This window comes from Halictus rubicundus, chromosome 12 (assembly GCF_050948215.1).
Source record: "Halictus rubicundus isolate RS-2024b chromosome 12, iyHalRubi1_principal, whole genome shotgun sequence".
Classification (NCBI taxonomy): domain Eukaryota; kingdom Metazoa; phylum Arthropoda; class Insecta; order Hymenoptera; family Halictidae; genus Halictus; species Halictus rubicundus.
This window is the reverse complement of record NC_135160.1, coordinates 2,660,011-2,674,756: the sequence shown is the minus strand read 5'-3', so window position 1 is coordinate 2,674,756 and position 14,746 is coordinate 2,660,011. Positions and strand designations below refer to the sequence as shown.

At 42.3% G+C, this 14,746-nt stretch overlaps 2 protein-coding genes across 2 annotated transcripts in view; one reads left to right on the top strand and one right to left on the bottom strand.

Moving 5' to 3' along the window:
- The window catches only part of LOC143359545 (cholesterol transporter ABCA5), a 31,063-nt gene extending 16,691 nt beyond the window's left edge, over window positions 1-14,372 (top strand). Inside the window, exons 5-26 of the mRNA XM_076797530.1 lie at window positions 4,903-5,076; window positions 5,173-5,354; window positions 5,824-6,028; window positions 6,447-6,522; window positions 6,728-6,881; window positions 7,074-7,260; window positions 7,332-7,475; window positions 7,664-7,814; window positions 8,100-8,173; window positions 8,246-8,698; window positions 8,950-9,299; window positions 9,489-9,895; window positions 9,971-10,225; window positions 10,412-10,679; window positions 10,759-10,933; window positions 11,026-11,362; window positions 11,854-12,128; window positions 12,206-12,352; window positions 12,435-12,814; window positions 13,051-13,258; window positions 13,337-13,676; window positions 13,772-14,372. Of these exons, the coding sequence (XP_076653645.1) occupies window positions 4,903-5,076; window positions 5,173-5,354; window positions 5,824-6,028; window positions 6,447-6,522; window positions 6,728-6,881; window positions 7,074-7,260; window positions 7,332-7,475; window positions 7,664-7,814; window positions 8,100-8,173; window positions 8,246-8,698; window positions 8,950-9,299; window positions 9,489-9,895; window positions 9,971-10,225; window positions 10,412-10,679; window positions 10,759-10,933; window positions 11,026-11,362; window positions 11,854-12,128; window positions 12,206-12,352; window positions 12,435-12,814; window positions 13,051-13,258; window positions 13,337-13,676; window positions 13,772-13,875 (5,046 nt within the window). The 3' untranslated portion in view covers window positions 13,876-14,372. The remainder of the gene's footprint in view (window positions 1-4,902; window positions 5,077-5,172; window positions 5,355-5,823; window positions 6,029-6,446; window positions 6,523-6,727; window positions 6,882-7,073; window positions 7,261-7,331; window positions 7,476-7,663; window positions 7,815-8,099; window positions 8,174-8,245; window positions 8,699-8,949; window positions 9,300-9,488; window positions 9,896-9,970; window positions 10,226-10,411; window positions 10,680-10,758; window positions 10,934-11,025; window positions 11,363-11,853; window positions 12,129-12,205; window positions 12,353-12,434; window positions 12,815-13,050; window positions 13,259-13,336; window positions 13,677-13,771) is intronic.
- LOC143359550 (tubulin polyglutamylase complex subunit 2) lies at window positions 773-2,643 on the bottom strand. Its single transcript, XM_076797540.1, has 2 exons — window positions 2,280-2,643; window positions 773-1,885 (listed from the first exon to the last, which is right to left on the bottom strand). Exons 1-2 carry the CDS (start codon window positions 2,521-2,523, stop codon window positions 1,293-1,295), a joined length of 837 nt encoding a protein of 278 aa, XP_076653655.1. The 5' UTR covers window positions 2,524-2,643; the 3' UTR covers window positions 773-1,292.
- Window positions 14,373-14,746: the final 374 nt, after the last annotated feature.

Genomic DNA, 14,746 nt, shown 5'->3' with positions numbered 1-14,746 from the left:
TAAAACTGTCCGGGACACCGGAACACGCCTGTAAATCTTGCGTTAGCCAGCTGGAGGCAGTGAAGCATGGATCTCGTTAGCGGAACTGTGATCCGAACTTCTCGATATATACTAATCTATCGTTCCTCCGGTGTAAGACCATCACTGTCCGCAAAATGACTTCCACAGTGAATTCTCCATATATGTCAACAACACGGGTCTTGGCAGCGTCATATATCGTCCAGTAGACATACCCGAGCCGTGTTATGTTTACACTCCTCGGCGGTAGTGGGGATAATTCCGCGACGTTTACAATCCAGGCCTTGGCGACATATATAGAGAAATCACTGTACTTCTCAGAGGGCAATGGTAGTCAAAGATATCTTTTTTATTTTTATAAATCTGACTACTTAGATAAATATAAAACTAACTTTTTTTATTACACATGAACAATTTAAGTTTATCGATGGTATCTTTAAGTAAATATTTTTCCCCATATTTTCATTTTATTATAGTTAATGCTCAAGTGACACCCATTGCTCCATTCTCTTCTTAAGTCCTGCTAGAACATCTTTAATCCTTTGCGGTCTTGGCAACTTGTGCCATTTCGTTCCGTCTAATCCGCACCTAACCGAGACCATGTTCGGATCGCAGTTTAACACCAAAACTACCAGCATTAAAAATATCTGGTAAATGTTGCCTCATAAAAATGACTTTGAGTTCAACGTATTTAGTTTGCTCGCAATTTTTACGACGATAGATGAACAGGGAAATTTATTCTATTTTTCATGGATGCATTTCTATAATTTTATATTATTATTGTTATATTGTGGTGAGGTTTTCACCCATTACAATCTTATATACAGGGAATACTGTTCTTACTTCTAGTGATCCAAGTTAACTAAAACGCGCTTGACTGTCTACGATTACAAAATATACAAAATACAATAAACATAAGCTAAACATACAGATACGATGAAACGTTGGCAATTATATTGTTATTTTATTTGGTAAAATTTTTCGAATACAGAGAAGCTGCCACGGTCGAATTTTATATTCCACGATTATTAAAATTACAATACGTTATATTTCCTGATTTATAATATAATTCCCAACATTTGATGTTTATACTTGTATAGATCTATTAGTATGTTAAAAAATATTTTATTATTGCGATCTGAAACGTATTCTTGCTAGCGTGAAGACCAGTTAAAAATAAGCGAAACCTCCAAGTCGATTAGCTCATTAGTCTCGCTAGCTCACGATCAGAGTGACTGACTTTCCAATGATTTGGGGCAGGGGTATGCCCGTGATTATTTCTTCCTGGGGGCTTTCTGTTTGCCCTCCTTTCCCCTGAAGATCCCTGGATCGATGACGTTGGTAGGTCCGTTGTTCCACAATGAGGTGGAGATGGTTTCGGTAGGATCGATGGTGGACGGCAGCAGGTGCGGTCCAACGAGGAAATAAACCTGCTCGACCCAGGTGGGCAAGGTGATCCCGGTAACGCAGCACTGCCACAAGGGCAGTCCTAAATGGACCAGCATCATCCGTAAGTAGACGGTGAAAGTGTCTGCCAGATGGTGCCATTGATCCGTGTCCTCTCGATGCAGCCAGATGCTCGGGCTCTCCTGATCCGGTTTTGCGCGGTACACCATGTAGACTTTGGCCTTTCCGCTTTGCGGATAGCACTGGCTGATCTCGAACATCTTGCAACCCCGTGGATTACCGGCCGGAAACGCGTTGCCAGTCGCGTTGTCAAGGTCCGCAGGGGTCTTCGAGTCCGTCTCCGATCCTGCATCCGAAGACTCGAGCTTCGAACAGTCTGCCTGCGTCTCCTTGCTCGCGGAATAACGTTTCAGAGAAGAGAAACTGCCAACTTCCATGCGACCCACCGAGAACTCCTCGCCTGTTGACCAGATCAGAGGTAGAACGATAGTACGGTCGTCACGAGGGTTAGGATGAAAACGAGCCTAACGAAGCTGGGGGTCACGGGAGAAATTGGGGAGCTTTGAATAGGCATCGAATGAAAGGCGAACGAGCGACGTCGAGTCTATTATTTAATTCTTAAGTGCTCTCATTTTCCCGACTAAAGTAAAAAATCTGAATTTTTAAAAGTTTGTTTATCATCGTTTATTCGTTCGACAGGCCACCCTACATGTTCGTGAAAACGAGGCGACAAAGGTATATCGAGTCGAAATAATAGCCGGAGATTCTAAGGGATGAAGATCTAAGGGGTCAGAGGTGGAATCCGGGGTAAAAGAATCGCCGAGAGGGTTGAATAACTCTCTCGGGAGTAATACCTGCTATCTCGAGGTTCCAAAGAAGCTGGAAACCGTCGATCGAGAGGTAGAAGTTCCTCAGATCTTCGGGGAGCGCGCAACAATGCCGTTGCTCCCAGTTCGCGATGGCGGTGGCCTCGCATCCGCTCCTCCTATCGACTCGCACGTTCTTTACGTACGGCAGGCTCTCGAGGACCTTCACCACGCCCAGCGTGAGGTTCTCGTAGAACGAGTCCTCGGTAACGACGTCCACGAAAAAAGACATAGCGCCCCTCGATTCGTTAACCGCGTCCTCGCATTTGCATCCGCTGGATCCCGGAACCCCGCCGAGTCCCTTCCTCGTCTCGTCGACGATTCGCAAATCAAACCACGGACGAGCCGAGACGCCGCCTTCGAAACCCCGTGGGACCTGAAGAGTTGCTAAGCTTTCTATATTTTTTTATCTCCCAAAGGAAATGCACCGCAACAATTAACCGCACCGAAACAAATGACCACCGCGGATCTTTATGCAAAATAAAAATTATGCGAGTCAAGTGTGAGAAACGGAGACAATGCATTTCGTCTTTTAATCATTTTAACAAGGCGTTCATACAAAGGACGTCTGGACGCAGTTAAACACAGAATTTCGTTCTGTTGCTACTTAAAAGTTCGCAGTGTCCTTCGGTCTCTGAAAGACTCTGGAAAATGTCTGCCACTAATTATTTCTGTACTTCCTTTCCGCGAAGAACGTCTTACATCTTATTTCCGGTTCGAGGCAACTGCAAAACGAATTGGACACTTGTTTGAGGGCTTACGCAACGCGGAGAAGTTCAATATCTATACTGAAAGCAAACCAGCCCTTTCAGGTCAGCTCGACCCGAATGGAATTATGATTCAATAAAGTTCATCTTCGTAAGCAAAATTCTTGAGGAATACCTCGATATCTCTGAACCGTCGTACACTAATCAGAATGAAAATTCAAAAGAAATATATTCTCGTTTCAGTAAAAAATGTATATATATTCTCGTAGAAAGTTTTCGTAACAGGTTTGCCCATAATCGAAAATTACAATAAAAAACAGCTTAAAAATCTTCTTATTCGATTCTTGTTGGATTATTAATGCTAAAGAAGTTGCTGATGCTACTGAAGGATTTACTAAAAAATCGTCTGATGTGAATTATAAACTTTTAACCCTCTATACAGGATGTCCCTAAAATGTACCAATACAATCCAAAGTGTTGTACCAATACAACCAAAATAGTTTTTCCAATGAACATGCGTACTTCCTTAAAGAGTTATTAACGAAAAACGAGGACTAATCGTACCGTCCAATTACTGTGGGGGTACTGTGTCTATATTAATTATACTTATTTTTAAAGCATGATGACTATTAAAAAAATATCTCCTGTTTGATATTCATTATGGTTGGAAAATAAGAATAATTAATATAGGCATATTGGTACCCCCACAGTAATTGGGTCCATTACCCTAGTCGGTAAGAAAATTGAAACAAAAATCGAAGAGCAAGGGGTTGAATGTTAGAAAATGGTGGTTCATGTATTAACAAGACTGTCTTACGGTCGGCGAGTTTTGTCCGGAATAAAAGTGTTCAGCCGGCGAGCATGAAGTCCTCGTTCGGTATGCAGGATTCCGTGGAAAATTCGCGAGTAGAGGCCGAATCCGTTGGTTAGGACGAATCGAGGGCAGTCGGGCTGAGTCGGGCCAGGTGTGACTGGTTCAGCCGGTTGTTGATCGCCATGGTGACCGAATATACGTATGTATAATATCAAACCGAACCGGCGTATCCTCTGGCCAGGGGGTTGTATCGAACGCTTTTGCGCAGGTTCGGCCTGCACGACAGGTGTGGGAGAGAATGCAGGTGGGTTAATTGTTATGCATGCACGGGGGGAGTTTTCTTTCAGAACACGGTGCCCCTGCAATTTCGAATCGAGATAATCCCATAGAATTTCATAATGTGCATTACCAACTATCAATTGGGGGCTGGCAAAAAGCTCCCCCATGAACTATCCCGGTGTGTTCCCCATGCACACATCATCGTTTCCCCCCTTTTTCTTTTATTAATACCGGTCTCCCCATTCGGTTTCACTAACGTTTTCCACCCTCGGCTGAGTTTTTACCGTCTCCCCTTTACCCGACAGAACTTTTTCACGTTTTCTTCGGAAATTCAGTTTCAGCTTTGTACAACAAAAGAAAATACGTTTCAATCCTTTCCATGTGGTCACAACATCTTCGTTACATGTAGACTGCGAATTTTTATGCAAAATGAAAATTGTATGCATTGCAAGATGAGTTTCAGCGAGTTGAACGTAAACAGTATTTAAAAATTTTTTAAATCATTTTACCGTTTCGCGTTTGATGTACTAATTTTGTATTTTGAGCACACTTCACAACTTTATATCGATGTAAATCAATTATTAGCGTAAGCGTGGATTTATTAACACAAACAAAAAGGAAGAAAAATGGCAAAATATTTAATACAAATAAAGCAATGAAACGGTAGACTATATAAAAGATTTAACAAAATTCCATGCATTCCCATGAACAATTCAAAACAATCAAGAATATCATTCATGCTTCGTATAAATGTTCTAAACGCGTCCTGAGCGGAATAAAAAATAATTTCGGTGAAAATTGTATGTTACAGGAAGTCTTCCTGCCGCTCTGCACCTTAGGCATCCTAATCGTGTTGAAGGTGATGCCACCGAACCCGAATTACCCCGCGATGATGACGCAGAGGCAAGAGGGCGGCATATTCGAGGCGCTGAACGGATACAAGAACAACACGATCGCCGTTGTTCCGAACTCGACGGAAACTTTAGTATGCGTTCAATTCGCCGTTCCGCGGATCGTTTTATCCCCCTTGTCGGAGGCCATCAGGCTCGAACGGTTCCCCTAATCGTCCGTTCTATTTCAGACCTTCTTGAACTCGATGAATACCCTGTGGTTGTCGATGTGGGATCATCCTGGCAAGCTACCCTTGAATTTCATAGTGTTCGACACGAAGGACGACCTGCAAGCTGCGTACTGGAGAGACCCTTACAGCATACCCCTAGCCGTGATCTTCGAGGACTCTCAGCCTGTATCTCAGAGCCTTCTGTAAGACGATTATAAAATTGTCAAAATTCTGACGCGTGTCAACATTCTTGACGAATGTCCTGAACATTTAGTCTCCTAAGAACACAGCTTAACACTAACCGTACCGGGTAGAAAACAATATAGACTGTTTTATAAAAATTATAAGACTGAACCTATTTAGATGTTTCACAATTTTTATAATAACACGTGCTTGGATAAAGAAATTTATTGAATTTCTAATCTTTGTAATTTCAATATTTAAAAAATAAGAAATGCGAAACCGGTCATTTTCCTGGTACGGTTAGTGTTAAAGCATAAACGAAAATTTATAACAGAAATCAATTTGGTACTCGAATGTCTACTCACTTACCGAAGCAAGCATCATTCTGAAAAGAAAGTAGGGGACAGGGACGAAATGACAAATGTTGTGAAGAGGACAGTGGGGGTCTTCCGGAATAAATACTGATTACGTCTTTCTGTTACGTTCCAGGTATGAGATAAGAACTAATCCTTTATACACGAATCCGCCCTCGCCGACTGAACTGTATTCCGCCCCAGTTACTTGTCGAAAGGACACCAGCCATTGGATGGGTGGTGTATTGTCGATAGAGACTGGCGGATCATGTCCCGTGAACAATTACCTGCACTCTGGATTCTTGGCGTTGCAGTTGATAATGGATATTACAAAGATAAGAGTATGTACCCGGATATTTAGGCTGGCCTGCTTTACTCTAGTTTATGGTTCCAGAAAAGTTTCTAAAGAAGTTCACCATTGCGGATTTCTTTTTGAACCATTTATTAAACATGTATATTGTACTTTGCAATTACTGGACTGCGCGGATCTTTGTGCACAATAAAATCTTTCAATTGTAAGAGATTTAATTCTTTCTTGAATAATTTGAATAGTATAATATATCTTTGTTCATCAATTATCTCAGTTTTTCTCCTATTTTAAATTGCACCAACACATTTTTATTAATATAGAAATGCACAAGATCCGCAGTCTGTTATTACACGAATAAGAACGTTAGAATAATCTGAACATATTTGAATAACTGTGTTGATCACACAACTATGTGTACTAATGCAACGATATGCGTTGGTAATTTACAGCTAGACACAGGGAACACAGATCTAAACGTGCCGGAAGTTAGGCTGGAGATGTTCCCGAAGGAAGCTTTCACTGCAGGTAACTATACGGAATACTCCACAGAGGATTGATTGTTATCTCTGCACGTTGAGTAACGAAAGCTATCCAACTACCGTTAGAAGGAACAAAGTAGATTCACAGAGATAGAAGGAAAGACTATAGGTTTAGGAATGAAATTGATACTCGAGGAATATAATTTTTTCTTTGTTTCGTGGGCATACTTCTAAGAATATGTTTTATTTAGACTGGATGCTGGCCTTTAGAGTTGTTATACCTCTCTTTATGGTACTGGCTATCTCGCAATTCGTCACTTACCTCCTGATCCTGATAGTCGGTGAGAAGGAGAAAAAGATCAAGGAAGGAATGAAGATAATGGGCCTAAGAGATTCTGTCTTTTGGTAGGTTTACGGTAGAGTGTGATCGAGAGAGACTGATAGATTTCTTTTTTCTGTTTTCTTTCTTCGTTTTTCCGATGAGCATGCGTGTCTGACGAATATGTATTTTGCATGAACCGGTAGACGAAAGATTAACATAGAAGTCTGTCGATTCTGTTGCGATAAATGAAGACGTTCTTCTCTTTTTCGTTACAGGTTGTCGTGGTTCATTATCTACAGCGTGTTCGTCTTGCTGCTTTCCGCCGTTGGGGTCATACTACTTTTCACACTTCAGATGTTCCAGCACACACACTTTTTACCGATATTCCTTTTAGTAGTGCTCTACAGTTTCTCCATAATCATGTTCGCTTTCATGATAACCCCCTTCTTCGATAAGTCACGGGTGAGTTTATTATTCGTTCAATTATCAGTGCAATTACTCACTCGGGTACTACTCGAAATTCGAATTTCCAGACCGCCGGTGTGCTAGGCAACTTCGCTGTCACAATATTAAGCTTGATGTACTTTATCCAAGTTTTCGTCAACGACTCCAGCTCCATTTCCTTTTGGGTGGTATCGCTTCTCAGTCCAACGGGCGTCGCTTTGGCAATGGATAAAGTTTGTATCGAAACAGAAACTGTTTTAACCCTTGGCACTCGAGTGGCGGCTCCGAGGCGCTACTAAAATCGCTATACCATTAGTATAGAATTTAAGAACGTCACTATATTATTTTAACTGTCCGAGTGCAAAGGGTTAATATTATATACAATATATTTTTTGTTATCAGTTTATAACTATTTTCCCAGGCTCTTGTGCTGGACTTACAAGGGGAAGGAGTTAATTTCGATAATCTTTGGTCTGGTCCCGGCATACCCTTTGGAGGAAGCCTTATTATGATGACGTTAGACATCTTTTTGTATGCTTGCTTAGCGTATTACTTCGACTGCGTCATACCTAGTGAGTGCTTCAACTTACTCTCTTTGTTTAATCATTGCCATAGATTATGTACAGTGTATCCCACTAACATCTGTTACAAGGCGATATATTATTATAAAATGAGCAAAATATTTGTTACCGAGGGAACACATACTATAGTGGAAATAATTTTTTCCTCGAGTTTATTTCTTTCGAGATGTGAAGTTTCAAGTTCTAAAAATTTGTTGCATTGTAACGGACTTAGCGGGACACCCTGTATTCATGTTCGATAGCATGGCGCATATTTACGGGTTAAATGAATTCTAGGCGAGTACGGCGTTAAAAGAACTCCCTGGTTCTGCTTTACGCCAGGGTTTTGGTGCCAGAGGAAAGCTCCAAGGGTGGGTTTGCAATACAAGAAGAAGACGGAGAGACAAAGTCGAGAAAAACTTGGTTTACAGTCGTACTTACAGGTACCGTCGTCGAATGGCGAGTCAAATTCTTTCATACCTGGCGAGGAGACGAACCGTGACATCGAGCCGGTGGTAAGGGAGATGAAAGGTCGCGAAGCCATTAGGATAGTCGACCTTTACAAGTCCTATCACAAATGTCGCAAGCCAGAGACCAAAGCTGTAAATGGCATCAACCTGACGATCTATGAAGGACAAATAACCGCGATACTTGGCCATAACGGGGCCGGCAAGACGAGCCTCTTCAACATACTGACTGGCCTGACTGCACCAACCGCCGGCACCGCTTTGATTTTCGGCTACGATGTCAGAGATTTCCACGACATGCAAAATATCAGGAGCATGACCGGCGTTTGTCCGCAACACGACATTCTCTTCGATCTTCTGACTCCCCGAGAACACCTCGAATTCTTTGCGGCTGTACGAGGAATTCCTAGGGCAATGATAGAACACGAGGTGCGCCCTTCTCGATCTTCGCATATTTATGTCAATTCAAAATCATTGGGTCACTGCAAAATTCCGTGCACGATTCCTTGTTATATTTGGACTCATTACGTACCATGATACCCATTTTGGGATCATGCACAAATACCTAAAGACTAACGTTTAGCGGCAAAATTAAAAAATAAAAATTTGGTGCTTAATGGGTTAATAGGAACTCGTGCACGAACCTTTGCACTGACCTAATATTTCGTGATCGTCGACAGGTGAGGAAAACTTTGAAAGACATCGACCTGTCCGAGAAAGCGGACACCTTCGCGAAGTATTTAAGCGGCGGTCAGAAGCGGAAGTTGTCCGTGGGCATCGCCATTATCGGCGATCCAAAAATTATCATCCTCGACGAACCCACCGCTGGAGTAGATCCTTACTCCAGAAGACAGATGTGGTCCTTCTTGCAGTCCAGACGTCACGGCAAAGTAATATTGTTGACCACTCATTTCATGGACGAGGCTGACATATTGGCGGACAGGAAAGCGGTGATTAGTAAAGGGAAATTGCGATGCTGCGGTAGTTCCTTGTTCTTGAAGAATAAGTTTGGCATCGGGTACCATTTAACGTGAGTCCAAAACATTTCGAATAGAATAGGATACTTCATTTCCACTATTTACATCTAACACCTTGCCGACACAGTATAGAAAGTAAAATGAAAATTAAAAAAGCAGGATAAATACATAATAATAAAATAATGTAAAATAATAAAATGCTTTGCTCGACGTGCCGAAGTAAACGATGAAAATTCCCACAGGTTGGTACTCGAGGGAAACGCAAGGGAGCACGCCATCAACAGACTGGTGACTTCTCACGTGTCGAAGGCTGAGAAGGCGAGACGCCACGGTCGAGAGTTGAGCTTCATTTTGCCTCACAATTCCGTGGAGAGTTTCGCACCACTTTTCTCAGCCATAGAACACGAGATCAAGACGAGGGCGAGTAGATTAGGTATCAGTAGCTATGGAGTGTCGATGACCACTCTGGAGGAGGTGTTCCTGCACCTAGAAAAAGACGAGGGCACAGAGTGCACCATGGACAATTTATCCAAGAAAATGGTACGGAATCGTGCGTTGAGTAGGTCGTTGTCGTTACAGTCTAAGAGCACGTCTTACCAGAGCTTGCAGAACGAGGGCGTCACCGTGCAGAATGACGGCCAAGCGAAAGGTAAATATATTTTAATGTATACGTAATACTATCGCACTATTGGGTATGATATTTTGTTTCTTCTGACATTTACAGGGGAGTTACCAGACGGTGTCAATAACGATAGGAATCCTCCGGTTCTCGGCCTCGGATTAGACCCCATAAAGATCCGGCCTAACTTCCTGCAAACCCTGTACGCCATGCTTCGCCTAAGGATACTCAGGCTCTTCAGGAACATCCAGTTATTGTACTTCACCATTGTTGCGCCTCTCCTGTTAATTGCTCTTGGTCTGCATTTGAACAGTATTCAAACCGTCGAGGTCAAGATGCAATCTCTAAAATTGAACACTGGTACGTCTCCTTCATTTTGGGTGAAACTGCAGCACAGCTACCTACCTACCCTCTGATTTCCATGATTTTTGGATACATTTTGTAACAACGTACCCAAAACGTCATAGGAAGAGTAGGTAGCTGTTCTGCAGTTTCGTCGAATTTCGTAAGATCGAAATCGGCATAGGTACTGTTCTTTCTTTGTAGACACCTACGGCAGTGAGACCAAAGTTTTGTACTCCAACAACACCGATCACGACATCACGCCTCTGATCGATGGGATAGGTCAAGATATCAAATACATTGAAGAATACGACGGGGATTTCGCAAACTTATTGAAAATCGCACCTCACGCGGCTGTTTTCAGCGTTAACGAGTACAGCGAACATAGGATTAACTTGACCGTCGTTTATAACGACACTATGCAACATTCCCTACCGATTTTGATAAACGTGCTGTCCAACACCTATTACAGGTATGCCTGCGCGTGTCTCGAAAGTTGTAATCGTTCGAACAGTTGAATCTATACTTGAATTTTCATTATTTCTGATCAGGTTGGTCTCTGGTAAAGAGAAATTAGAGTCGATAAGGGTTAAAACCCATCCCTTCCAACAAACATCCCAACCGCAGGAGTTCAACATCGGAACAGGCAGCTCTGCTGTATTCATTGGGATGAATTTCGTCCTGTTACCAATCATTCTAGTCGTGGACATGGTCTACGATCGGGAAGTATGATCAATTTATACAAACAATATTCGATGTGCTTTGTTGTCGGTCGTACGTAAACGGTATTGTTTATTTATAACGTTGTACATTCATAGATAAAAGCGAAGAATCAACTTCGCGTGAATGGTCTGTCGTTCTCGATGTACTTTCTGACCTACTTCGTCGTACTTGTCGGCCTGATAACGTTCATCTGTCTCTGCATACTCGGCATCATATTCCTCTTCGATGTGCCTTCGCTTCAAGAGATACCAGCGCTCATCACCCTCGGCGGTCTTATAATGCTTTATTGCCCGGCATCCATCCTCTTTTCCACGTGTCTCAGTTACATCTTCGACAAAATGGATTCTGCACAGAGTATACTACACAATATTGCCGTATTCTTCGGGCTCATACCCTTTATACTAGTTATGGGTCTTGACATGTTGGGTCTCAGTAAGTAACAATACTGAAATATATATTTTTTTCGAAAGATTAACTGCCTCGCTACCAAACAGTTTCTCTGTAACAAATGTAGTGCAACAGCGGGTAATCGCTCGTTGCACGGAAATGGGAACGGAATTTCAGGCAAGATCCGAGGTTTTTGCAATGAACGGAGGTTGTCCAATGACAATCGCATAAGATTCCTCACCTATAACTCCCCCACTATCGAATCGAAGCCGCGATCAATGTGTGTATACAGGGTGGTACAATAACTTTATCAATCTTTATCAAACTCTGCGTAAAAATGTATTGCTAAACTACATTCCCCTTGCGCAAACGAAATACAAAGAACGGAAATTTAATCGCAATGAGTGCAACGAGCCAGAACCTACTGTATTCGACATTTAATAAGCAGTGTTTTGTAGTATTGGTAGTCGGTGAGTTCGCAATGCTGAAACTCGATCCGTCGACTCGTTCGCTGGTAACGATGATCGATCTTCCAGGTGGAATAGCAGCATTCGTTCTGCACGTGATCTTCTCTTTAATAAACACATTGTACGTGCCATATGCTGCTGTGTATTACGTCGGACGAGTCCACCTCATGTGCTCCATCAACGCCGCTTGCCATCATCTGACCATGTCTGATTATCTAACTACAGAAATAATTATAATGGCCTTTGGAGTGCTTCTGCACTGCCCGCTGTGGTTCTTTATACTTTTGATATTGGATACCAAAAAGAATGGTGGCAACGTTAGCGACATTTTTAAGCATTTCCTGGTTAGAATCGTTTCCTTCGCATTCCCCGGCCCGTAACCTTTCAGCAAATCATTGAATTTCAATACTTCTATTCGCAGCGCAATGGCGGCTCCGTAGGCGAGGAAATAATGGAAAATGCGGATGTCGGAGAACACGAGGACGCGGACGTCAAAGCCGAGAGGCAGAAAGTTTTTAATCTCATCACTTCGTCATCCGTTCAAGAACCACCTGTAGTTCTAGTGCAGGTACGAGAATTTCAATGAATAAATCATTGAAACTCTGAGTTTATGAGAGTTTGTAAATAAATTGGCACCGTTCGTTCGATAGAATCTCAGAAAGGAGTACCGACACAGAGAATCAGGTTCCTGTAGTTGTTGCTCGAAGCAAGACGAGGAAGCAAGTCAAATACAACGAAAAGTTGCTGTAAGAAATCTCTCGTTGGCGGTCGAGCCGGGAGAGGTGTTCGGTTTGCTGGGCCACAATGGCGCCGGCAAAACCACGACAATGAAAATTATCATAGCGGAGGAAGCGGCCTCGCGAGGTAGAGTGCATATTGGTGGTCACAACATTAACTCCAATTTGTCAGAGGCTTTCAGACAAATGGGCTACTGTCCTCAACACGACGCTCAGTGGAAAAATATCACTGTCAGGGAACACTTAGAATGTTACGCTGCCATACGCGGTGTACCATGGGGAGACATCGGCAGGTACTGTGTTTATTCTTATCTTCTACAACATTTATACTTAAAGGAAATCCAAAAAATTTATCTTCTGATGAAAAATCCAGAACACCCCCTTCTGGATTTTTAGCCCCCTTAACTGTTGACGCGCGAAGTCTAGGACACACCATGGAACATTTTGAACTAACATTTAAATCCTCGACAGTTAGGCATTACTTTGCGAGTCGAGTGTACAAAGATTTGACTCCCGGTTTTCTTTATAGAATTGTAGACCTGTATCTCTCCGGATTACAAATTCATGAACACGCGGACAAGCAAACCCAGGAGTGCTCAGGTGGAACCAGAAGAAAGCTCAGTTTCGCTATGGCGATGATAGGCGGTCCAAAAGTCGTCTTAATGGACGAGCCCAGTACAGGGATGGATCCTAGGTCGAAAAGGTTTCTATGGGATACAATTCTAGCCAGTTTTCAGGTGCCCATCGAAACAGAATATTTTCTATCGTGGTTGGAAGGTTTGGTCCAGCGGTGGCAATAAAATCTTTCATTGCAGGGTGGTAGGGGAGCAATTTTAACGACTCATTCAATGGAGGAAGCCGATGCTTTGTGTTCGAAAGTGGGTATAATGGTGAAGGGAGAGCTCAGGTGTATTGGCTCTACCCAACATCTGAAGAATCTCTACGGTGCTGGATACACCCTTGAGATGAAACTACAGGGCGGTGATTGCACGCCCACGACACCTTCTGGCGACAGGATTACTAGTCTGAAGGAATTCGTTTCCAGCCTGTTTCCAGATGCTACTCTCGAGGAAAGTTTCGCTGACAGATTAGTTTTCGGTGTTCCCCAACACGCAGTTACCTCGCTGGCCGAGAGCTTCATGCAGTTGGAGAAGGGTGGGTGCATGCTAACAATTTATAGTATATTGTAGAAAGAAAAAAAAAAGAAAACAAACAAATTCTTTTCTAATCGATCGCATTCAATTATCTAGCCAAGCTCGAACTGGACATCGAAGAGTACAGTTTCAGTCAGACCACTCTGGAACAAGTATTCCTGAAATTTTCTCATTACGACGAATCAAACTCGGTGGAATGATGACTCACAACGAGTGTGTTGATTCGGGTGTGTTGTATAGTGAAATATTCACGGGACCGTTCGAGTGTGAACAAGTTGAGAATAATAGTGTTCGTTAACGTTCCGATGTGAATACTACGGATAAAATCGGTAAAGACAGCATTCTTAAATATATCAAGAACGTTCTACTATAGTAACAAGGGAATTTCACGTTACCGATCTGTGCAGATTGTGAAGTTAGTTTATTCCTGTTTTAACCATGGCGAAACTGTAAGTGGAAAAATGAGAATCGTACTATTTTTACGGTACGCGACGCTCGACCTAATATGCTGAGAAGAAAACCGAAAAACAGAGATATAGAATATGAGAAAGAGAGAGTTAGGACAGTATATCGTTTCCTTTTTTCGTACCGATGTTCTACATACTGTTATGTTCGTCCGAATTGCGCAGTGACTTCCTGAAGTGATTATGTCGTGAGATATGAAATAAACATACATATGAAATTAACGACTTGTAAATAGTGGGGACTGCAAACAATTTATCCTACTGTCAGCAGAGGTGGTCATAATAGTATCGAACACTAATGATTTTCGAATTATATCGTAATATCTAGTGTATTTTTTCGATTCCTACCGAATAGGTCTCGCGATGAATATTGCTGTGGAATTGGAACGTTCATTATCATCGATTATAAGTATAGAATCTTCCGTTGTCGGTGAAGACAAAATCACGTAAGGATCTATGGATCGACATTAAATTCTTTTCAAATGTAGGCGGTTCGTAGGAACTGCCCAATCTACTACATTGATAAATGTGTATCCTGTACAGGATTAATCGTCTAGCGACATTTACAATTGCTCGAGTTAAGAACGCTGTTCAATGTCGCCAGATT